Source organism: Sebastes fasciatus, chromosome 16 (genome assembly GCF_043250625.1).
Source record: "Sebastes fasciatus isolate fSebFas1 chromosome 16, fSebFas1.pri, whole genome shotgun sequence".
Classification (NCBI taxonomy): domain Eukaryota; kingdom Metazoa; phylum Chordata; class Actinopteri; order Perciformes; family Sebastidae; genus Sebastes; species Sebastes fasciatus.
The window spans coordinates 20734797-20760391 of record NC_133810.1 but is presented as its reverse complement, the minus strand read 5'-3'; the positions used below and the strand labels follow the sequence as shown (position 1 = coordinate 20760391).

Below are 25595 nucleotides of genomic sequence, written 5' to 3'. Positions count from 1 at the left end.
GAAATAAAATAATGTTATTTTATATTTATTTATTTATTATTATTTATTTTTTTACCATTATTGTTATTTTTATTATATTCTTTTATTATTATATTATATCTATATAATCAAACACAAAAATGGGGACCACAATTTATCACTGGGTGCTACAGACACTTTAGAGAGTCCTTTAGGAATATTAGAGGGATATTATGTTGGTTTTTCTATGTGGATCTTTATTGTGACTACAAATTAATTGATTAATAACGTCCCCATATGATTGTAATATAATAATAAAATGAAATAATAGAATTTCATATTTATTTATTATTGTTGTTGTTGTTGTTGTTGTTATGTTATGTTATGATGATTATTATTATTATATTCTATTATTATTATATTCTTTTATTATTATATTATATATATAATTGAACACAACAATGGGGACCACAATTTATCACTAGGAGCCACACAGACACTTTAGAGCGTCCTTTAGGAATATTAGAGGGATATTATGTTGGTTTTTCTTTGGGGACGTGACGATGGGCCCTCAGAGCCAATAAAAGGAAGTCTACAGCTTCCAGCTGATTGGCTCTGAGGGTTGTCTGTCATGCGTCGGATGGGGGGATGCGGTGCAGCTGATTGGCCGGGCGGCGGGAGGAGGAGGCGGGATGGAGCAGCTTTGCCGGCGGGGATGGTGGAGAGGGTGGGGTGGTAGGGGGGGGGGCTGCTTGTGGAGGGAGGCGGAGGGAGTGCTTTACCGCAGTATCACTGGATTTCTGCACCACTCATCAAAACTCTGCGGCATGCACACAAGAGCTGGGGGGGAGGGCAGATACTAGGTCTGTGCTACAGAGTCGGACCGTTACCTCTCACCATTACTATTCATCTTTCTGTTATCAAGATAGACTACAGCAGTGCTTTTACTCTCATTCCCATTCATTAGTGTGCTTTAACAGCATACCTGTTTCATTAGCTATCTTCTTCCTCTAATAGCCGCGGTGGTTCAGCAGCTCTCTCTCATCTCTCTATCTATCTCTATCTCTCTATCTCTCTCTATCTCTGTGCTGTCTGGCTAAACCCGGCGCTTGTTACATTATAGCGCGTTTATTAGGGGTCCAAACTTTTATGACAAAATGGCAAAGGACGGAGAAAAAAGCGGGTGGAAGGAGTTTATATGGAACCCGAGGACGAGGGAGTTTCTGGGCAGGACGGCTAGCAGCTGGGGTGAGTACTGTCCAGCTACAGCAATGCAGCAAACACGGTCCCTCTTCGGCTCTGTAACAGGTATCTGTCATGAAGCTTTTCTTAAAGCTTCAAGAGAGCACTCCTTCACATCAAACTGTGTAACTCTCATATTCATTTCTATAGAACTGGATTAATAATCCTCCTCAGTGTTCAGGTATAATGAGATGGCTGCTGTCCACTACAGTCTTGTGCTGAAATCTGAATGCGGCACCACTCCTGTGGAAGCCGGTGCAAGAGAAAAAAATCCTGCTTCTGCCTAGTTTATTTATTTATTTATTAATTTATGGCACTGCTTTCACTGCGCAATGCGCTCAGCATAAAGGGTGGAGGCATATGGTGTTATATTTTACATTTGAATTAGCCAGATTACTGCAGCACTGCTGTGGCAGGGTCCACCGTCTGTTGCAAAGTGCATACCATCATCAGCTCCGCTCTTTGGAAGCTAGCTTTGACATGCTGCGGATAAGACTTTTTTTTCCAGGGAGATAGGTTGCTGAAGTTAAATGGGTTTGTACGCCTGCAGCTGTATGTAATGAACATGATGTCATTTTCAGGCTTTCCCCCCTGAGATTATGATCTAAAATCCAATCCCAGCCTTTATATGTAACACAGGAGCACTGCACTGACCTCCTTCCTGCCATATACAAGCAGCCTGCAACTGTTTCAAAGATTCATGAAATGATAGGGCCCATATGGCTCTGTTCTAATGACATTGGAGCGTTTTAATCTGGATAAAGCCGGGGGCCAAAAGCTATTTGTATCACCTCCAACCCGGGCCCCTCCCAGTGAGTGTAAATCAGTGAGGGGTTTAATCCTAATCTAATGACTTCATTGGCTGTAGGGGAAGGTATCAATTCAGTCAGGGAGTAGGATCTAGGAAAGTTAATCACTTTCAGGAATATTTGTGATCTATACACCGGGGACGTGATCTCAACGGCACTGGATTTTGTGGTTTGGAAGGATGCTGCTTGCAGTGGTGTTCTGGTGATAAATGTTTCATGAATGGACATTGTACTATTAGTGCCAAGTTGGGGATCATTCACTGTAGCTTCCTTTTGCTGGAATCCTTCCGCAGTGTACAACTTAATCCAGCTCAGTGCGTCCCAGGTGCTTTAAGGTCTGGTGGCCTTTTTAAGCTGTGCTCTCTAAGGCTTGTTAATTAGGCTATTTCTGCAGTCAGCCACTACTTGTAGGCCTGCTAAACTTGGCATTTCACCTTTCTCACTCTCCTAATGATGCACACATTGTACCTCTACCTCCACTTGTTTGACTGCAGTCCCACTTATCTCAACATGCCCTGAGGAGAAATGCAAGAAAACACACCAGTCTTCTTTAAAAAGGCAAATTTGTTGTTCACACTTCTAATTATGCAGTATAATGTACGTGCAGAGCATTAGATCAAAGGCTCCTTTGAGGATGAAAAGCAGAACCCTCGCTTGTGTGTTCTGCTTTGTGTAAAGAGCTGTAATGATATGGAAATAGCCTTGACAAAATAGAACAGTCCTGCAATTTCGATGCTACGTTGCCACCAGCTGACACCAGGCAAACATGGTCAAACAGCTACCTCTATTTAAAATAGGACTCATTAAGTGTTCTGCACCTCCCACTTCCAAAAAACAACAAAAGGCTCTATGGTAACATAGGAAAGGAACCTTAACGGGCCTGATAGAAAACAAAACGATGATGCTGGTCTTAGTGTAAGATTGCAGACCATATACAAGATAATAAATGGTTTGACATTCTTTCTCTGGAGCTTTTCATTTTGAGTTCAGAGATCTGTTTGATCACCAATTCACAAAGCGATTGAGCAGCGTGTCCTCCTAATTAATTCTGAAAGAAAACAGACACCTCCTGCCATTATTAGTGGATAAAGAGCAGGATGTTGAGCCATCCCACCCTGGCCTTTTGTTCTTTTGCTTTCAACTGCCGTCTGCAAACAAAAACCAGGGTGAAAGAGAGATGCTTCACTGTCCATCACCAGCAAGGACTGAGAGGGCCGGACGGTGAACCTAACACCCTCTTTGCCAGGGGGAAAGCCACCCCTGCCTGCACGCTTGACCTCGTATGCACGTGTGCACACCCAGTCTCCCCCGGGTGGTGTCATATTTGTGGCTCACACAACGTCCCCTCTGGATGACAGAGGAAAATCACTTAAACACTTTGTTTTGTCACATCTTATCGGTGGTGCCTCTCTTGCTGTAGTGCCTCTGGCTCGGTCCGGGGCCTGGAGGACTCACTCTGTGTATATTTAATGACTCAGCTTGGGTGTTTTCCATGCAACAGATGGGATGCTCAAAACCGTTCATTCATTTCACCTCAGATTCCAATACAGGAACAATTGGATGGATAAAAAGCACACAAGCAAGCTCTAAATCATCAAGATACCCCTCTGTAATCCCCCCCCCCCCCAACCTCCTGTGGAGCAGCTTCCCCTTGACATTTTGTTATGGATTCCTGTAAGCCTGGCTGTGTGGGGAGGCAGATGCAGCGCCTGCTGACAGAGCGAGCGAGCTCCACGCTGGGGGCCATCCAGCAGAGGCACCGGGGTCAGGGCACTCAGTTGCTACACAACGCGGGCCTCAGGTGTTGATGCTTAAAATGAGGGATGTGTCATAGAAAAGGCTATTTATGTTTTTCCTGCTCTCTATGTAGACAGAAATGTCTGAGGTGGGAACAAACAGCTGCTTCTATCATTCCAAGTAGGAAACATCACATCAGAGAGCGACCATCTAACTAACCTCTGTGCATTGAATAAAACACAGCGTAGAGAGTGGTAAAATGTTACAGATCATTTATTTTTTCATTTAAATGTTTTAGACAGTGCTGAAACAAGTCAGTTAATCGATTAGTTTATTCATGAAAAAATTAATAACCAGCGATTTTGACGAATTCTTTGCCATTTATTGTGCAAAAGCTACAGCTCAAATGTCATGCAGATTTATAGGGCTGCCCCCTCTTAGTCGATTAGTCGACTAATCGGACATTTTGGACTTAGTCTACTAACATTTCTTTAGTTGATTAGTATGCTTTTTTCATGCTGAATGACTTATTTCCAAGAAACTTATGAGTACATCTCTGGTAAACACAAGATTTAAAGTGGTGATTTTGTGTGATTCTTAGCGGAGAAACTCAGTTTTACAGATCTGTCGATTAAATCAACTTATCAATTATTCAACAAAACCGTTTGAGTCGCCTAAGAATTTCTTTGGTCGAGGACAGCCCTACAAATTTAATATCTTTTTGTTTTAGACAGTTGATTGGATTGAACAAGCCATCAAAAGAAAAATGACAAACTCATTGATGAGAAAAACAATCTGTCTGATGTAACACTATCACTATGGTCTTCTTACACTGTTAATGAAACAGGCCTAGTCTATGATGGCCTGTAATCTCCTGACCCTGCAGTGGCCTGCTCTCCAGGGGGTCCTTGTCTTCCCTTCTCCTGTATCTCCCTCTGTCATCATTCCTCCCCCTCTGTGGATGGGGAAACTCTATAATGAAACTGATCAGAGACCAGCCTTACAATCTTGGTTTTAATTCGCATGGGAATGTGAGGAAAGCAACCAAAACCATGCAGTTTTAACCATTTCATTGATCAAATTAACTTCATTTTACACCATATTGTGCAATTCATTATAATTATCTAAAGGACGGTTGTTGATGTGTGAGTGAGAAAGAGAGAGGCAGATGGAATGAAGTGCCTCTAGTTTAATGAGGATTAACTGGCCTCATGTGGACATTTATTGGTCAGAAAGTGACCACGCAGACAACACAGCAGCAACATTTAATTAAAATGAGCTGATTCCATTATCTGCTCAGATGTAAGATTATTCCTACTTATAAAAATGTGCATTACGGTAATTATGAAATGGAGTGCACTCACCAAAAGTAGCTGATGTTAGTCTAATGTAGCCTTCATGCATAAATCAAAAAGCTTTCATTGTGATGTACTGTCACCAGCACAACAAGTGTATTGTGAGACAGAAGTCTGGATACAGCAAAAAGAGAACCTTTTTGAAAATGTCAATTGGTGCTTTTACAAAATATTTATTTACATAATGAGATTTTTTGATAAATAATCATCAGTAATGTGGATATAATGACTAAGTGGGTGAAGGCAAATCATAGAACAGCTACAACAGTCTGCAATATAATATCGATATATTGCCCACCCCTAATTGACATTTTGTTCTTAGACACTATATGCTGGTTACTACAAAGGACAATTTGTTTAAAAATTGAATAAAACTGAATTGAAATTGATTGGAGTGAAGACTTCAGACTCAAGGCGACAGACACCAATATAGACCATAAATCCGGTATGTTAATATATGAGTGAGCACATCACAATTAATAATGTGTAAAGCAACATTTATGAAATCATACAATAAGCTAACAATCTGAGGGAAAAAAAACATGACTTTTAGAATATGAACATTTGTGAGACACATTTATTTCTAATATCAGTACGGTATATGTACAGTGTTAAATAAAATAAGAAATATTTGCTTGATTTATTCCATTTGTATGATTTAGCTTTTCTAAGTAGGCCTACTTATTTTCTAAGTTTAAAATGCCAAATGTACAGAAGGAATAAGGTCTATTGAACTGAATAATTTGATTTATGATAATACTCCAATTCTCACTCTCTTCTCTCTTTGTCTGCAGGCCTTATTCTTCTCTTCTATGTAGTTTTCTACATCTTCTTGGCCGGCATGTTTGCACTCACCATGTACGTCATGCTGCAGACCTTGGACGACCACAAACCAACCTGGCAGGACAGGCTCTCCACACCAGGTGCAGTAGCTAATGATACAAACTACATGAATGCAGGTCACTGCCTGTGGCATGGTGTTGTAAACCCCTTGCTGTCTCTCTGTCACTCACAGGCATGGTGATTAGACCAAAAGCAGATGAGACCTATGAGATTGTCTATAGCATCCAGAACACTGAGAGCTGGGACATGTACGCTCAGGCCCTTGACAAGTTCCTGTCACGTAAGTGTGGCTCTCGGCCTCTCGTTACTACTGTTGGATTATCCAATGATCTAGCATGAATTGTTGTCACCTAATAAGAGATAGAGGGATTGACTTGCACCAGGGTTTTAGTTGAGTCATAAGCCCTTACAAACAAAATAAGCCCCCCCCCCCAATCACCACCCCTCTCCCCCTGCAGCCTACAACAACTCCGTCCAAGCTGAGAAAAACAACGAGTGCACCCCAGACCAGTACTTCCAGCAGGACGACAGCGGCGACGTGAAGAACAACCCAAAGCGCTCCTGTCAGTTCAACCGCACCTTTCTGGATGAATGCTCTGGAATCGGTGATCGTTACTATGGATACCAGGAGGGCAAGCCATGCATCATCATCAAGCTGAATCGGGTATGAAAGAGAAAGAGGGAAGGGGAAGGGATGGTGTTGCTAGGAGACATGAGATAATGAAACTGGTTGGGAATACGGAAACGATTATCCCAGTAAAAATATCAGCATCAAGATTATAGTCATTGGTTATTGCATTTATCTTTCATTTCTGGCATATCTTAAATACAATTTTCTATTCCTCTGTGTTTAAATAAGAGTGAAATGGGAATAAACGTGCTGTCTTTCTATCTCCCAAGGTGATTGGGATGCTGCCAGGAAAGGGTGGACAGGCTCCGTTTGTCACCTGTGGTGCAAAGGTAATCCCCTTTTTGTCTTTCACAATGAAAGGCTTAACATAACAATTTGGATTTCAGCCCATTCAGAGCTATTATTCCTCCCTCTCATCTGCAATATGCCACCTATCTCTCGTCTCAATTCCCTTTCATGTCTGTGCTTGTATCGTTTCAACTAGCATATCTGTATTGCCTGCCATTTTGTCACTTACACCATCTATACATGTTCCTCCTCTTTTTTTTTCTTTTTTCCATTGTGTTCCATTAATTTGCTCACTCTCAGAAATACAGAGTTGGCAAAGATGAATGGGTAAGAACGGGACAGAACCTGTGTTTTTAGATTTTAGATTATGTTAAAAACATGCATAGCAGTAGTGCAGATTGTAGATATATGTACAGTATATCAAGATTATGTGTATTGCATTAAAGGGACAGTGTGTAGGATTTGGACTTTAGGAGCAACAGAAGTCAGACAGCGGCTGGCGGTACCACGGTTTTGCACTCTGCAGCTCACGTTACCGCAGTTTCACAATTATGTTGGAGAACTATGGTGGCCTTCAAGTAATGTCAAAATGCGAAAGGCTCTCTCTAGAGCCAGTGTTTGGTTTGTTCATTCTGGGCTACTATAGAAACATAGCGGAGCCACATGGCAGACTCCGTGAAGAGGACCCGCTCCCTTTGTAGATATGAAGGGCTCATTCTAAGCTTATGAAAACACGACAATTCTTAGTTTCACGTGATTATACACTAGTGAAAACATAGTTATGAATATTATATTCCATTTCTGCCAATGGATCTCCCAAAATATTACACACTGTTCCTTTAAATCAACTGCTGAAGTAGGTAGTGGGCATGTTGGGATATTAGATTTAGAGAAAATAAGGAGATTAATGAGCCTCTCCTACATACAGTATATGAAATGGCTGTAACTCATGAAGTTGTTTCACCCCCTCAGAAAGAAGACTCTGACAAGATCGGAGAGTTGTTGTACTTCCCTCCAAATGGCACTTTCAACCTTATGTACTACCCTTACTATGGCAAGAAAGCTCAGGTAAGATTGTGTCTGAAATTGAAATATTACATCATATGGTAAATATTGCAGCTAATAACCAAGCAGCTGTCATGTATCTCCAGACAGAAAGCATCACTTCCTGTGTTTAAAGATATCCTTGGATCTGTTTCTGCAGGTGAACTACTCTCAACCTTTGGTTGCCGTCAAGTTTCTTAACATTACTGCCAATCAAGATGTCAACATCGAGTGCAAGATCAACGCCAACAACATTCCCCTCGGAAGTGACAGAGACAAGTTTGCCGGAAGAGTGTCTTTCAAGCTGAGGATCAACACCATTAACTAGGTTGACCTTTTCTTCCTCTCCTGAAAACTACTTTCTTCATTCTCTGCAACATTGCACATACACAGAAACAAATCTCAGTATTCACACCCTTTGTAGGATTTGTTTACAACCCCCCACACTTTTGTGGGGGGAAATCGTTTGTCCAAGTTGTGTGATAAGATGGGGAAAGAGGAAAAAGGGTGGTAATTCTGTCATTATTTCTGTCTGTGAGCTTTGGGACAAGTTCTTTTTCTGTAAATTAGTTTGAGGTGACGTCTATTTATACTGCATGACAAACTAGGGGATGTAAAGGATGTGAACATGTGTTTTCAAAAGTTTGCAAGGATCAGCAACATTAACACGTTATTGCTGCTCCCCTCCTGCTGCCTCCTTATAGAGTACCCCTCTATATACAAATATACACAACTTACAATACAAAACGTGTATATCTACAGTATTTATACGGTATCATAACCTTATAACAGTACGTCTATTTTGTTGCACTTAAAATAATAATCCAACAGACAGTATATCTTAATGATGGATGCAGAGATGAAGCCATTTTGCATGTGTGTATTGTCTTTAGTGTGCTACGAGGGGCAGGAGTGTCCCACCTCTCTGCTACGTGTGAAATAAGGTTATGTTATAAACCGCTGACCACCGGGAGGGGCCACACTGTAATCTACTAAACCTTACACACAGCAGCTGTGTGTTTCGATAACAACATACTGTAAGACAAAAAATGGAAGTTACAGTAGAGGTCAAAACCTTTAAGAGTGTGTGCGTGTGTGTGCATGTGTGTGTGTTTGCGTGTGTGCTCCATTCACAGGTCCCATTTCATACTGTAGGTCGGGAAGTTGCATGCAATGTGCAATATTCATTAAGTGGCATACATTATGAATGCCTGAGTCCATTCTTCAGATGAAAAGACTCCCATTAAATGATAATTATTTTGGATCATTTGATATTCACGCTGGTTGTTTGACCAGCTTGTGAAACAGATGTGCGTCATATTTGGGTCGCTGGGAATCAACACCATGGATGTCAAATAAATTACGAAAGGAGACATGCTACTGACGTCTTAAACATTACATTAATTTGACAAAAAAAACAATCAGCTAGTGGCTAAACAGAACTTTAGCTTCCAGGCTCCAAAACCAACCATCTGAATATCAAATTCCCCCCAAAAATCCCTGTCACTGTCCATCATTGTATTCCCAAAGCTAAACTAAGAGCCATTTTCTTGTGTCTCAATTTTTAATTAATTTAAACACGAATATTTAGAGTTTTTTTTGTTTTTGCGTGATTTGCATCTATTTCATATGTATCAGAAATAGATGCCATTGTCATATTTTGTATTGATTTACACTTGAAGTGTGCTTTGAATTCATTCATGTACAGTTTTGGAGGGTGTAGAAAGTTCTCTTTCTTTCAAAAACATTCATCCAGGGTATCAAAATGTATAGTTTACATATTCTTTTAATGGTGACTAGAGTCTTGAATATGTGAGTTGGTAGTTTTGTTTTCTAGTCCTGTAGGAAATCAACAAAACTGGAGATTTGCTTATATAGAAAAGGATATTTTTTCATTGAATTTGTTGTTTTCTTGTAGTATTCTCCACTGTTGTGTGAATCAATCTGAAGGCAATCATGATAACTAGACAACCGGTTGAAAAAGCATAGACTAGGCCTGAGTTTGGTGCTGTTTACTTAATGTGCAATCATCGTGCAGTACAAGAAGAAACACATGTTAATGTTGGCTGTAGAAATCTGTGGAGTCACACTTTTAAACTCGCATCACTTTGGCATGGCTACCAAATTGTACCAACGCGACTGTGATCCTGTCATCGCAAGCAAATGTGGAACACAAGCATCTGTTCGCTCACATTAAGGTCTGGCTCCACTCCACCACTTAATTTCTCTCCGAGCAATGTGTTTCTCTCACAAACATCTCACATAGGACCTCATTATATGATCCAGACATGATAAAAGAATTAGATCTAATGCGATTATCTGATCTATATCTGATTCATAATGAAGGATATGCTCCAACAGTCATCTGAGGCTCTTTTTTTGTGCTTTTTGTGACCGTCCACTGAGCAGTTCACATGTATTTCTCCTCTGGCATTCCTGCAACACTTACTTAATTTCTCTGTAATCTCTTAATCTGGTCAACTAATCCAGAGCAGGCACGCTCAACTTCTTTACCCTACTTTGTCGCTCCTCCTCCTCGTGTCAAATGCCTGAATCTTCAAAATGGATAAAGAAGGCTCATTTTTTTTCAATACATTCAATCCTATTTCAACCCCAATCATTCTTAAATTTTAAATCACAACACGGCAAATGAAATATTTTGTTTCTACACCAAATTGGACATTCTTGTTTTCCTCATGTGCGTGTGAAGATTAGTTCTTCAACCAAAGATCTTCATGACAGTTTTAAATTTGATTTATTTGTGCTGCACTGATACATCCTCAGCAGAGATACTGTAGGATCCAGGCGGAGGGCTGTGTTATTAAAAGGCCTACTTTATTAATATTAATAATAATAATAATAATAATAATACGCACAAAAGGAACATGTTTCACAACAACATAACAGTGCCTCCTGGTGGACAGACAGTGTTGTTCCCCAGTGTCACAGAATGTTATTTCCTGTTATGTCCATTTATCTGGGGTTTTTTCTGTGATAATTTGGAGATGTCCTCAAAAAGCAATATATTTATTTCTTGTGTGGCTGTATGATGTGTTTATTAGCAAACTCAGTGTTATCATCAAAAGTAAGGGAGAAATAGGAAAGAACGTACAGATATATGCAGTCAGGCAACTTTGCCAGTGTGCATTATCATGATGGAATACTATAAAAAAGTGTTGTTTTATTTATAAAAGAGTATTTTTATTGCTATTTTGTTGTAAAGAGGAGAGAATGTATAACCTTGGATTGTATCGTGTTGTGGGAGCTACCTGGTAGGTTTTCAGCATTTAATTCAACAAATGGCAAAATGTTAACAGCTTGGTTGGAAAAGTTTTTGTTTTTTATGTAGAAACATTTTTTTTGTCATGGTTTGAGTCCTTTCTACTTTCTTAAATTGAGCTCCTAAAGCTTGCAATGAAAGCTCTCTGAACACTGGAGTCTATTGTATCAGAATAAAAGTATATTGATAGTGAATACATCAGAAAGAGCTTTCAGAGAACTTTCAATTGCAAAACCTTTTCAGAACAAAACTACAACACGGTCCAAAGCAAATATCAGAGCGAGTCAACTTTTCATGTTTCAAATAAGGAATAATTTCAACAAACCTCATTTCCCTCACCCCACCCACTCGTCCTAAATCGTACTATTGCCTAAGACTGTGGATAGTTCAAGAAAGAAATCTATGAAATTTGTTGAGATACTCTCGCCCCAAAAGGATGACAATTCTATTCTGGATCTTTATTTTTTGCTCTTACTGTATGTATATTTTTGCTCATGTTTACTGCAAACCAAGATAGAGAAATAAATAAATGTCATTTAAGGGAACTCAAGACTCACACTCAATTTTTGCCTCTCATCTTTGGTGTCATCATAGGATAAGAGATTATTATTCATGGACAAATCCTGGCTACTTCCCAAACACTTGTTTTCGCCAAAATCTTTGGCCTACTATGTAAAACACCGCATGGTTTGTGGCAAGGAGGGTGGAAAAGGAGATGTCACTCATCAACACGTCAGATCTTTGGGGTACAACGCATGCGCAGTAAAATCTGGTCTGTACTGACCATGGTACTGACCGGAACTGAGCCAATCGCAACGCACGGCCGCAGCTTCAGTTACACTGCGCATGTATTATACCCCACACGGTCCTAGCCTCTTTCAACAAGCCTTGGTTTATGGTTTATGGTTTATGGCAAACGCTCCACTACCGTCTGCGTCTGACACACGGACTCCCAGCGCGCATGCGCAAGTATTAGACGTAATTGCGGATGTGTTTTAAATACATTTTTGGCGATGTGTTTGGGAAGTATAGTGAACATAAGACTGGATAAACGACATTTGGATTATACTGTACGAGTTGTGTAAGAGTTTGTAAACGTTTTTTATATAGTTTTGCTGTTGTTAAACCTGCCTCCATTTACTCCGTTTTCGGACGTCTTTTCACGTTCACCGTGGAGGCCAGCCAGAAACACAAAGTTTTCTTCAAGAACTCCAAGATAACACGGGGTGAGAATTATACCATTTGTATATTGGTCATTTTGTGGGTTAAGTAGGCCCATCCTTTATTGAAGATGCAATATGTAATATATGGCCAGAATTTTTGTTTAAAACATTCAATAAATGAACTATTGTCAGCTGCATGTGAAGAAGTAACAGTGTTGACTTCATGTCAAATGTGTATTGTGTTGCAGAGATATCTACTGAAGTGAGCATGCTAACCAGTTCACCCAGCCCGTCCTGTCTTGTAATACCACTTGTTCCTGGAGAGGCGATAGTGAGTCACTGTAGTGTCCAGTCTGCCCTCAATCCAACATGAGAGGACCAAGAAGTAGAGCTGCCCCGAGGGCTTTCATCACGTTGAAGGTAAAGGGTCTGTGTACATTTTGGTAGTTTGTTTATTGGATAAATCCAAAGTGGCAGAAACAAGAAAATTACTTGAATTTCCTTTTGTCCTCGCCGCCACCAGAGGACTACTTTGTCAGGAGGAGGGTGGTGTCAGCTGCGGGAGAGGACCCCCAGTTAACAGTTAGCTGGCATTCAGACAGCGGTGCTGGGGGTCTGATCCCAGGGGACTGCCCTGACTCCCCACCAGATCAGCAAACCCTCTCTTGTTGCTGTTACACAGGTTATGGCCCAGACACACCAACCCAACTAGCGGAAACGAAGGCCAAGAGTTGTGTCGCCTCACGTTGCCTTTGTCTTGGCCAAAAAGTTGCACTCGAACACACTGCAAAGACTACAGCCGACAGCCAACTACCACATACATCTACGTGAGATGAAATAACTCCCTAACAGCAGATCGCGGTAGTCTGTATTTATCATTCAAAAGGGAAATCGGATGGCCGACTACCGCGGATTAGGGATGTCACGGTGAGGAAATTTTCCCACCGATTAATAAACTTTTGACAATATCGGTGTTACCAGTTACACCGGACATTTTACAAGAAAAGACGGCGGGCTTACTTTGATCTTTACCGTTGGAGGGCGGTGTGTCTGGACACTCCGGTCTAGTTTTCGCTGCGAGGCTGCATGTTTCGACCTAGAGCCGCTGCGCCGTGCACACCGGCTGTGACCGCTCCGTCCTCTGCACGGCAATTGCCTCATTAACGTTATGGTTATAGCATTGGGTTTAAATCCGAAGTATTGCCAAATAGGTGCTTTTGCTTTTTGCTTTTTGCTTTGACACCAAATCCTCTGCCATCATCTTGTCTGTCAACTCTCTCACGTTCAGTGTGTGTGAAATCTGACTCCTGCTACTCTGAGCTGAGACTCCGTACGAAGCAGACACATTTGCTTTCAGATTGTAGCGTCTGTCGTCCGTCTATGTATTGATAGCACGCCACTGATACGCAAAAATGACGACAAGTAATGGGCAAGTAATGTAATCGGTGTATGCCCGACCACCGTGTAACACCGGTAACACAAACTATCGTGCCAAGCCTATTGCGGATATACAAGCCGTTGTTATGTTGTTGTTGCGGGGAGGACGAAACGAAAATACAAGTCTTTTTCTCGTTTCTGCCATTTTGGATTTAATCCAATAAACAAGCCACTAGCTAGTAGATCCATAGCCCACAGCCCCAAATTAATGGCACAGTAAACAGAATATTGGCCGACGCCACACATGAAGATTATAAAATAGCAGTGCTATTTTTACCGGCTCTCCGCTTACACATTCCCTTACACATTACACCTTCAAAGTGGAATGGCTGTAATGCCAATGTGGATCCTTTCATCGTGGTTTATTATGAATCAGAGTGTAGTCAAATGTAGTACGATCTTTGTAGGGGACAAAAAAAAAACGCCAGCCAGTGTCAGAAGTAGCGTCAGGTGATATAATCTAATGTAATCCCATTCACCATAATCCTCACAGCCTACAGTTAACCTGTGTGCATATACTGGTGCATGCTAACAAGTGAAAGTTAAAAACAGCAAAAAAGAGTAGACGTTATGTTCTTATGTGTGAACTAGTGAGCATCTCTGCACTTTATTTCCACAAGAGTATCAAGAGGAAGTGATTACGTAGTGGAAATACCACCAGCAATATGTCATCCTCCTACACACGTCAAAGGTCACAGATTGAAGTCTCGGTTGGATTCTAGTACAACAGATAGTTGTTCATAATGATAAATATTGATCGACGCAAGCTCAGAAATGTGTGAATTCTGTTTTAGGTTGGACTTTTTTTTCCCTTTGGGGGCTACTTTACTATAGTCGGCCACCAACTGCTTGACAAGATTACAGCCGAAGTGTACTTCCGCTCACTGACCTTCAACCAGCTCCTGTCTCCTGCTCACTGCGTGGCTTCAGGCTCTAAACTGTCTCCTCCTCGGAAAGACAGAGCACAGTCCAGGAAAAGAGAGAGAGCCAGGATTACGTGGCATTAGAGGCATTTGTGGGTTTAAAATAGTCCGATCAAGAGTAGCACCGGTGACTGATACTTACACATGCTATTCTCTCTGTTACACACACACAATCTTTATATTATAATCCAGAATAATCTGCAACTCTTTGATATTCTTCAGATCAGGACTTGTTCTAATATTATTTTAAGCCATAACATTTAATATTTTTCTTACAAAGATGTATTATTTGGGTGAAAATCTTTGTATTTGGGTCCATTTCCACAAAATGTGTTGAGGTAAGTGAGCAGATTATATCCAACATGATGTTAGGAAAGTGAAGATTAGACTGTAGCAGAGCACCGGAACCTCTGCTGGATGGTGGATAACATTACACAGTCCAGTCAGTGGCATTTAAATGTCAACGTTATCACATAACATTACTGGACAAGACTACGTCAGAAAATAGGGATCTGGATTCTCTATTCTTCTTTTTTTTTTGTAGATATTTAATCATTCTGAACATAAACAAAAATTTACAATATAAAACTGATAAATTAATTGTCCACACTCACACCACAGTTGCTGTGAAGCACCACATGGTCCTTTGTTCAGTGTAATACCCCTTTAATCAGGATAGATTGGTCCCAGATTTAAGGGCTTCAAGGCATCTAGACCTAGCCGGTTTTGGAGGTAGCATACTAAATCATTTTCAATAGAATTTTGAATGTAAAAAAAAAAAAAAATCACATATAGGTGGGGGTAGGCACAAAATGAACTGCACAATCTGATGCAATCCATTACAAAATCCCCTCCACTGTGACACAGTTTCAAGAACATTATAAGCTATAAATGCTCTATTTGTTACAGAGGAGTTGCAACGGGTTGCTTTAGGTTTTCATGGTATTGTGAGCACCTGCTTAAATAATTCACAGTCTGTGTTAAGCCAGCCTAAATGCATTATCAGCTGGCTTAATAATGCCTCTAAGGTGAGAGACATGATCTCATAAAATTTGATAAGGAATGTCTGCAGGTCGAAAGCAAACTAACTTTCAGTATTGGTTGATTGTTGACGCAGCACTTTGGTTGGGAAGGAAAATATGGCACGTGTGAATTTTAGCGAAAAAAGTCCATTCATGTGTCCTTTACACCACTTGTGTAGCTAGATGTTTCTGTGTGACGCCCAGGATACTATGAGGACAGTGCAAATATGGTGAAGTCTGATAGCCCCCTTTTCTATGGCAAGTCCAGCATGTTATTTTCCTCCAGGGCTTTCTGCGTCCTGTCATAAACCTCCCCAATGGCCTGAACCACTCTGTTCAGCGCTATCCTCAGCTCCTCCTGGCTCTGCACGCACACCAACCTGAAGAAGAAACCCCGCTCCGGCATGGCAATGAAGCCCAGCTCGGCGGCCTTGCGGACGAACCAGGTGTGGTGGTTTGCCAGGGTGCTCTGGTAGGCCTCGCGGCACAGCTCCGAGGGGCTCCTCAGCCGGCCGGCCACCGGCGTCTCGGCCAGCTTCTCCAGGAAGAGCTTCAGCCAAAGCAGAGCGCGATGCAGACGCAGCAGAGTCCGGCATCCAGATTCCGTCTGGTGGTGGAAGTCCACCACTCCTCGGTTCAGCTCAACCCAGATCATGGAGCTCACAGAGTGGTAAGCACCAGTGTGCTGTGAGGCCTCCTGGTTATTTTTTGTCCCAGCCTCTGTGCCCACACTGTTTATTGAGTGTATATCTGGGCCCAGCTCTGCTTCAGGGTCCCCTTCTGACAACAGGGCCAACTGGCGGATTATAGAGGTCTTGCTTTCTATCTCTTTAGATATCAGTCCCACCATCGGACCCAGAGCTTCCATAAACCTGGAGGAGTAACACAGAACAGGATGAATCATCCTACAGAGTCCAGATTATGCCATAAATGACTTCATCCTTTAGCGGCTGTAAATTAATCTATCTCTCCGACTGATGGTTTTACCTCACAAGCTCGTCCCAGCTGGACAGATACGGCTGCAGCAGCACGTCGGAGGTGTAGGCCGGCGCAGCCAGCAGGTGGGAGAGCAGCAGTGACACCTGGAAGGTCTGACCAGGGCACCCCTCTATGACCTGTGGGCCCTCGGCCCCATCGGCCCCGCTGCTGTTGTACAGCTGGTGAAGCTGACAGTGGGGGGATGGGAGGTGTGTGTGTGAGTGTGTGGGGGCGATTGACGGGGGACAAAGAAAGAGAGAAAGCGGAAGTGATTCACCACATTCAAATTAGCCATCTGCTTCACAAAATCCACTTTATGGAGGAAATGTAATAATTGAGGAACTGCTTTATAATCTGCGTGTAGTCTTACCGTATTCACCTGATTATAACCCTTTAAACAAGAGTCCCAGTGGTAATCCAAACCTCCCTCTGCAGTGAGACATTGTTAAGAGAAACAAGAGAAAACTCTCACAGTTAGTGTTTGTTTAAAGAAATGTTTTTTTTCTGATAATACTGCAACTCTGTTTCAAGCACAAGGACATTGTTCACACATCAAAATATAGATATTTATAGGTTTTGCATTTCCTCATGAATTCTAAAGAATCATGGGTCAATGGGACTCTGATTTCTGCACATTAAACCTGCAATAACGGAATTTGTTTGCCACTTGGGACAGGGGACACATGTTGTGAACACAATATTGACCTATCGTCACCTTTTAGGGTAGGCTAATACAGCAAACACGTTAGCAAACAGTTGCTTATTTTCACATCCAGCAGTTACAGCGCAACGTTGGGCTATCATTCATTTGGAGTCATGTTTCTGGCCACCTGATGAATGTAAGTCTAACATTTACTGTCTTTTAGCTCCGTTTTTGGTCTCCACCACCTCCTGAGGGAAATATCTGACTCTTTAGCTGCTAAATGCTCCAATATGTTCACCTGCTAGTTGCTAACTTATTTGTCTGTGTGCCGTAGAGTGTTTTTTGTTTTTTTTAGAACTGAAAACAGCTGCCTGCTACTCATGAGAGCGGTGAGAATGAAACAGTAGTTCCAACATTTAGTTGTGGGTCGGACAGCTAAACAATGAGCTGAAATCGCTAGCTCCATAAAGCCGAGGGGAGCTGCAGATTTAGATGATAATTCTCCGTAAGTTCATCACTACAAGTGAACCTTTAAATATTGTCATTTGATACATTATCGTTATAAAAATATTGATTATAGCCGCGTTAAATAAGTTGCACTCTGCCCATGAACTCATTGCAAGCCACCTTGAAAGCTGTGAGTATACTAAGAGTAGCCATGTTTGTTGTTTACCTTCATAATGATAATTGTGGGGGAGTGGCTTTGGAGGGAGGCCTGAAGGGACGGACAGTCAGCGTTGCCGACTTGCCGACTTGCCGATTTTCTTGCTAGATTTAGTGACTTTTGGAGCTAGCTTTTTGTTGCCAGCTACTTTCATTGGAAAAGAGTTGGCAACACTAGGCTGGGTTTTTTGGTTGGATATTTTTTTTTTATATCTATGTACTCTTGCTGGTTTCTCCAATGTTAAAAACCCAAGCGTTTTTAGATCATACTATATAGCACAAAGACAAGCAGATAGATAGAAAGACAAGGCAGCAAATAACATTCTTTCGACAGCATGGCGTGATGTTGAGTTCTAATCCGTTTTCAGCTCATTCCAGCCTGTGACAAAGCAAACCCTGTGATTTGAATTGACCATTTCAAACACTGACTTCCTCAGCTCACATCATGTGAACAACTCATGTTGCTGCTGGGATAAATTTTGGACCCTATCGAATTCTCTAACTACATGCCACCATTAGCCACAAGATCGACACACACACCATTATTATACTATAGCAATAGATAAATTGCCGTTATGAAAATAACTATGACATGAAATCCCTTTTACAGTGATATTCAGTATATCTTCAAATTCAAATCACAGCCTTTTATTTGTGACAAATTTGACATTTCCCAGCATGCCTTGTTCAATTCAACTGTGGTGTATTGATGTCAGCTTACTGAAATCAAACTATAGAGTGCTCCAGGGATGACGTATTTTTGTAGGCTAACCTTGAAGTTAGCATCGTCCTGGTTCTCGTGACAAAAAGCCAATGAGATTTTTCCATTGGGTTTTGGATTATTGCAGAAAATAAGATCTGTGGCAAACAAACGTTCATGATACTTACGCGTTTTGTTCCGTAAAATAATCTCCACAAATGAAAAACACTTCTATGATTTTTGAAGTGTGAATGAAATCGCCAGAAGTAAAAAGCTACTGTAGGCTATAAACAAACTACATCACCGTTGCATGACCGCGAGTAAACACAATGAGGCTGTAAAGGCGGATGAGTCAGCATGATGATATTTAGTAGATAGATAGATAGATAGTAACTTTATTGATCCCGAGGGAAATTCAAGAGTAGTGGTCTCATTTAGCCACTTGTTAGCAACCAAAAACATAAAGGATTCAATGTCGTAGAACAAAATGTTAAAATCTCAAGTTTTTGTTAACCACAGACCTTATTTCAGGCATCTAACTAAAAACCCATTCAAAAAACCCACTGACTTCCAGATGAGGGAACCGGAAGTGCTAAAATGCTAACTCATTTCCAGGTTTTAGGACTCATTCCGCTAGCACTCTATTCCTCAGTTTTATTTGGGACCTCTTGTCATTCCTTCTGAGACCTCTGCAGGTCTCAAGACCACACACGTTAGGGACCGGTGTATCCGACCACCTTTCAACCAAAAGCCATAAAAGCTGCCAGTAAAGAGCGCTCCTTTGCATGAGTCATTAACAGAAATGCCCCAAAATATCACCCTCCAAACTGACCCTGGAAGACTCTCAAGAGCTTCCTGTCAGATAGCTTGACTAGTTAGCCTCACTGAGCTACCAAACTCTCTCAGCTCAAATTAAACACAGAGCCCATCTAATAAAATTATATTTCTAACTTGACCTACAGCAGATCCTCCCAAAACTTTCAACAGGGATGTTGGCCACCACAAAATAGGAGCCATATCTAAATTTAAGTGAGGTACTATGAGGATGCAGAGCTGACTGTTCATGCTTCCGGCTGAACTTTCTTTTCAGCTCAGTTTGCACTCTGCAATCTCATTCAAGTCTCTCAAATTTGTGTATTTAATCCAAATTAGAGAAAAAGATCACATGGTGCCAGCGAACTTTGTAACACTGCTTACCAGATTTTTTACCATATAAATAAATATTTATAGAATGTTTTGTTGATTGAAATGGGAAGGAACCATTAAAGTTATTTATTTTCCTATACTAAAGGATATTTTTGCATACTTATTCAAATACACAAAGACTCCTACAACAAAATACAAAGAGTTGTTTGCATTGTAAAGCTTTAGATGTCATTTTATCCCAAGAATCTTTGTCTACAAATGTATAAAAATTCTATATTTAGGCAATAGTTTATCTGATGTGACTGAAAATAGCTCATATAAAATAAAATAAGAGTCACTGTGTCATCTCACGCTCCAATAATATGTTGAATCGCACATAGAAATGTGATCAAATGTGATGTTGCTAAAAATGATTTTTGAGCCTAAACAGTGAGCATAAAGTGGTGTGACCACCATGCTTGATTCTGCAGCCACCACACCATGTGACACATTCCTGACATGGAGCGTATGCGTTTCAAACAAGGGAGGGATTGTATAGATTAATGGCACTACATAGAAACCACACATACTTTCTCACTCTCACACACACACACACACACACACACACACACACTCTCACACACACACACACACACACACACACATTCACACACACACACACACACACACATTCACACAGAGAAATACTCACGGAGCCACAGGGAGCCGAGGAACAGCAGCAGGACTAAGATAGCAGCAGCAGCCTTGCTCTTCACACCCATACTGAAGTCCACTTTTGGGTCTGCCAGTCCCTCTCTGTTTCCTCTCTTTGTCCCTAAATTTTAATTCCTCTGTGTCTCACATGAGTCCTTGTCCACTTGCACTGGCTGTCACCACAATTACTCCTTGCCGGACCTCTGCCTCTGACCCCCCTCCGTCCTCTCAAATCTTTCATACTCCTCCCCAAAACCTTAAATAAAAAGTTCCCTCAACCATTACACTGCTTTACAACAGCTGTTTTCCCTCGTCTCACTCTTACAACTCAGCCTGCTGTTTTGTTTCTTTCTCTGATTCACGTCTTTCCCCTGTCCTGCCTTTGTTTCTGACTGATTTTTTAAGCTGCCTGTCTTGTTGCGTTGCTCAATCTGAGGGTCCAGAGATCAGCCGAGCGTGCAGCCTACTGGCTGATAATGCAGAGCCAACGCAGCTTGTCCGCCAGTAACCCCCTTCCCTCAAGAATCATCTTCTATATATGCGCTATATTCCTGGTCAGTTCGAGTAAACACTTGCTCCCTCTCCTCTCCTCTCCTCCCACCACCTCCCTCCTCCCTCTCCCTCGCTCTCTCTTTCTCTCTCTCTCTCTATAACTCATTCACACACACCATTAGGAGCACCACCACCACCACCACCACACTTAACAACAGTGCTGACACACATTTCTGGTTGGTTTAAATTAAAGTATAACATCTCAGTATCTCAGGACACTAAATATAAACAAATGCAGTTTCTCCCACTCTTTATCTTTATTGCAACCTAGAGTAAACCTCTGTATTGATTAATTCAAATCAGATTTTTTTGTCCCACAGTCTGCTTTTGGTGGCTGACCATAAATCCATGCTTATCAATGAATAACAAAGTCTAACCAAGATTACCCTAGCTGAGACCGCAAAATGAACAAAGATGTCCATTCATGCTAATCTAATTCTAGATATGACAAAGACATCTGCAGTTCTGTAGTGGGAGCAAACAAAATGAAACTATTTTGGAACTATTTTCCCTGCATATCTTTTAGAAAATGTGATTCATATTCTAGAATATATAATTTTGGATTTCTAAATGCTACTTATTTAGAGATTTCATCCGATTATTGAAGTCTAAAGTCCGAGACGTGTCAGAAAGACAGGAGGAAGGATTTAGTGTATATAGGGTGTTCCCATGATTATCACCCCTGATAGTGATAATCATGGGAAACCCACTGATCGGCCGCAATCGCTGGGTTTTGCTGTCGCTGCTGTGGGGGAGGTGAACAGACATTGAACTCCACGCTCAAGCCAAACCACATGTGCGCTCGTGAAGAGGGACTTAACAATGGTATTTTGCAGCGGAGGAGCGGGCTGAAAAAAAGTGAAAGCAGGGGCATTAATTACTTGGCTGGGAGGGGCCGGTCATGGGGCTTTTACTCAGAGCAACCAATGAATGATCCCATCTGAAATGGGCAACAACTGACAAGGGCAGACTGTGAATCCCTGTGAAAACATGTGACCCTTTCAGAAGACTTGAACTGTTTGATTCCACATGGCTGGTAATCTCAGAATAGATGCTCTGATGAAATAACATTCATTTTAAAATAAATATAGTCCTTCAAAAATGTTTTTTGTCTGGTGAAAAAAAAGCAGCTGTCTATGCTTGACATGATGCACAAGTGCACAGTATTTAGTAGACTAAAGCACATGGTACGTATTACTTCACACTGAGAGTATGTTTATGTATGGGGGGTGGGGAGGTTCAGTAGAGCAGGAAAGAGGTATTTTGTCACTGTCAGATAAAAGCACACTGGATTTTCCAGCAGTTTAAGTGCACAAAAGTACCAGAGAAACACATCTGGAGTTAAAACATTTAATCACGTGTGATCTAGTTTGTTAAAATTTTCCTCGGCTTCAATTTTTTGTTTTTTAATTTGTTTTAAAATTAAGTGAATTCAAGCACCTGTACTTAAGTAAAAGTAATAATAGTGTGTAGAAATACTCTGTTACAAGTAAATGTCCTAAACTCAAAATCTAACTTAAAGCTGCAAATATGATTAAAAGAAGTTATTTTTATAAAACGGTCACTATCCTGACAGTAGTGCATGAGACAGGTAATCTGAAAAAAAGCATGTGCCTCTGTGTCCTCCGGTGCTCCCAATGGCATCTGCAAGATTTCACGGACTGGAGGAAAACAACCAATCAGAGACGAGCTGGAGCCTGCCATCTCTGAGCAGCTGTCAATCACTCGCAAACTCTGATCAAACGGTGAAACTAGGCAGCGCTGATCAAATATGAATCATGATTCTGTTACTGTAATGCCTATTTCTCACCTCAAATGTTTTCAGATTCTGTTTTCAGAATCTTGTAGTGTACTGTTTAGCTGTAAAATGAGAAAGTTTGCTCCGACTGGTGGGTGGTGCTTGGTATTTCCTCAACTGATCTCAACATGGCTGCCGGGTCACAAACTTTCTCATTTTACAGCTAAACAGTTTAGCTGTTGTTTCTAAACACATTTGAGGAGAGACATAGGCAGTAACAGAATATTGATTCATATTTGATCAGCGCTGCCTAGTTTGACCGTTTGATCGGAGTTTGCAAGTGATTGACAGCTGCTCAGAGTTGGCAAGGCTCCAGCTCGGCTCTGATTGTTTGTTTTCCTCCGGTCTGTGAAATCTTGCAGATGCCATTAGGAGCACCGGATGACACAGAGGAACGGGATTTTTTTTCAGATAACCTTTTTTGAATCATATTTACTACAATCTGCCTCCTCCAGCTTTAACAGAGGCTTACATTGTGAGAGTGAATGATTCATTTTAAGACATTTACTGATACTGTTATCATAACTCTATCCATGGATGCACAGCAGGCATTGACGATTTAAAGAATGTTGTCATTGCATATTCAAATACAGCTCTTGGTCCAACCGCATTAACTCTACAATGGTTTGAACCCCCTGCTTCACTGGATGTGGCTATATTTAGAACTCCTCTTATAAAAACAGTTACACACGCCTGTCTGACATTTTACACCAACGGGCCTCCATGTCAGTTATCTAACTATAAAGATAGGAATCTCTGTCTGTCTTTCTAATATGTCCTTCGCATATCTAGTGAAACCTCTCATCCGATCTATGAACTTTACGTTTTGGCCTATAACTTATCGACCGTAACTCTCATAAACAAGATTTTGTGGGTCCAGACAAATCTATCCATATAAGCCACGCCCATTTGCGTATAGATACATTTTCCACCATTATGAATTGTGTCCAAATCTGATTTTACTACCAATTTTTAGCAATCGTCACCAAATTGGTACAGACCATCTCTGGACCAAGCCGTAAGAAGTTCCTTTTTTTTTTCTTCGATGTTTCATACAGTTTTGCTATAGCTGGCCCTCACAGGTACCTCAAATGTTGTGCGCAGTGCTTATTGTTAAGTTTTGGTTTTGTTTGGACCCCAAAGCAGAAACTGATAAAAAAATTAAAAGTTTATTTGAATGACAAAAAGGGCATGCAGTGGAGACAGGGAGCTGGCTGGCTGGCTCGTAGATGAATCACCGGCGAGCGGAGAATGGATTCCCAGAGACAACATGAAGGCTCAGCCCATGGAAAAAGCTCAGTTACTGAAGGCGCTGTGACTGGCAAAGCAGCAAGGCACACAGGATTACCGAACGAGAGGGAATGATCTGGCTGAGTAGTGGAGTGAAGGCCAGGCTTTTATAGTGAGGTTGATGAGCTGAGTGGAAACTGGTGTGCCTCGTCTACTGCTGTGGGAGGAGCCAGCCACACCCCCTACCACACACATGCCTTGCAAAAAGAACAGAAAGGGGAGGGGAAGGGAGAGAGAGAGCAAACACACCCAAAACATCACAGAATCATCACACATATTACAAAAAATGTCATATATCTCCTGAGCACTTTGTGCCATTGCGACCACATTTGGTGGACGTGTAGATATGATGTCTGAATGACATGCCAAATTTGGTGCCATTTGGCCAATAGGTGGCGCTGTAGCAGCATCATCTAACTATAAGGGGAAGGAATCTCTGCCTATGTATGTATGTATGTATGTATGACTGTCCTTTGCATATTTAGAGAACCAATCAACCTCACACTTGGTGGGTACAAGCAGCCATACCGTGGCGGTTCTCAACAACACTGCAAGCAACACTTCTGGGGGCCAAGCAATCAGCCCGTCCAAATGGGCACTGCACTAGTTTCAAAGAATTTCCGAATATAATTGGGTGGAGTTGAGAGGAAAATTCTTGGCTTCAGCTGTACAGGAGGAGCTGGAAGAGAAATCACTGGACTTTGCCCAGGCTGGTTGTAGTGGGGAAACTCCAACCTAAACATATTGCTGGAAGGTTCCTTCCTTTATCTTAAAATGTCAAAAAAGCAATACTTTTGCCTCTCTTATCTTTTAATTCGCCCATGTTTGGCTGGATCTAAAATGTTACAGGAGTATACTACAGCTCTGCTCTGTGAAAGGACTGTGTTTGAGGCCGGACAGCTCCAGCCCCTCTTCTGTCTCTGAGTGTGAGACACACAATCTGCCTTCTGGAGGCTCCAGTTACCTTAAAGAAGCTCATCTCTATTTCCCTAACTGTATATTTAGAAGTACATCACATACTGGGCAACTCACAGGGCACATTCCAAAAATCAGTCTGTTGCCCGTGTCCCTGTAGAGGGACACTACCTATATTGCTCTCAGTACTAATACTATAAGATCCCTGGATTTGAAATGAGTAAAACGTCCTGATTGTCTGGTTTGTACTTTTTGGAGTTACCTTTGTCGCGCGATCCACTTCTGTTGGAAATCAAAAAAGTTATCCAATTTATCTTGCAGTTGTCTCCATGGAGTTTTATGAGCGTTGTCTTCCTCCAGCCCTCTAATCCAGCCACGTTGTGGTCTGCGCACACTCTGTCACTACTGGAAGTGGCATGGCTCTGCTGTATGTATTAATACCCTGGACACATAGCAAGCAGGGGGTGAGCAGCACCTTGCTGCAC

The 25595-nt window shown here is 41.5% G+C and overlaps 2 protein-coding genes across 2 annotated transcripts; one reads left to right on the top strand and one right to left on the bottom strand.

Moving 5' to 3' along the window:
* The first annotated feature begins 765 nt into the window (after positions 1 to 765).
* On the top strand, positions 766 to 11732 carry atp1b2b (ATPase Na+/K+ transporting subunit beta 2b). The gene is made up of 7 exons (XM_074611365.1): positions 766 to 1206; positions 5896 to 6024; positions 6117 to 6224; positions 6403 to 6608; positions 6845 to 6904; positions 7836 to 7931; positions 8068 to 11732. Exons 1-7 carry the CDS (start codon positions 1116 to 1118, stop codon positions 8233 to 8235), a joined length of 858 nt encoding a protein of 285 aa, XP_074467466.1. The 5' UTR covers positions 766 to 1115; the 3' UTR covers positions 8236 to 11732.
* A 2623-nt stretch (positions 11733 to 14355) lies between these two features.
* Positions 14356 to 21091, bottom strand: gltpd2b (glycolipid transfer protein domain containing 2b). Its single transcript, XM_074611363.1, has 4 exons — positions 20554 to 21091; positions 17081 to 17139; positions 16720 to 16898; positions 14356 to 16604 (listed from the first exon to the last, which is right to left on the bottom strand). The coding sequence occupies exons 1-4, from the start codon at positions 20621 to 20623 to the stop codon at positions 15986 to 15988; spliced, it is 927 nt and encodes a 308-aa protein (XP_074467464.1). The 5' UTR covers positions 20624 to 21091; the 3' UTR covers positions 14356 to 15985.
* Between the last annotated feature and the right edge of the window lie 4504 nt (positions 21092 to 25595).

What these genes read in the sequence shown, in the direction of transcription:
- atp1b2b (XM_074611365.1), top strand. Translation starts at nt 1,116, where the DNA reads ATGGCAAAGGACGGAGAAAAAAGCGGGTGGAAGGAGTTTATATGGAAC. An exon ending in CAGGACGGCTAGCAGCTGGG is followed by an intron (nt 1,207 to 5,895) that starts GTGAGTACTGTC and finishes CTTTGTCTGCAG; the next exon opens with GCCTTATTCTTCTCTTCTAT. An exon ending in GGACAGGCTCTCCACACCAG is followed by an intron (nt 6,025 to 6,116) that starts GTGCAGTAGCTA and finishes TGTCACTCACAG; the next exon opens with GCATGGTGATTAGACCAAAA.
- gltpd2b (XM_074611363.1), bottom strand. Translation starts at nt 20,623, where the DNA reads ATGGGTGTGAAGAGCAAGGCTGCTGCTGCTATCTTAGTCCTGCTGCTG. An exon ending in GTTATAATCAGGTGAATACG is followed by an intron (nt 16,899 to 17,080) that starts GTAAGACTACAC and finishes CCCCACTGTCAG; the next exon opens with CTTCACCAGCTGTACAACAG. An exon ending in AGCTGGGACGAGCTTGTGAG is followed by an intron (nt 16,605 to 16,719) that starts GTAAAACCATCA and finishes TTACTCCTCCAG; the next exon opens with GTTTATGGAAGCTCTGGGTC.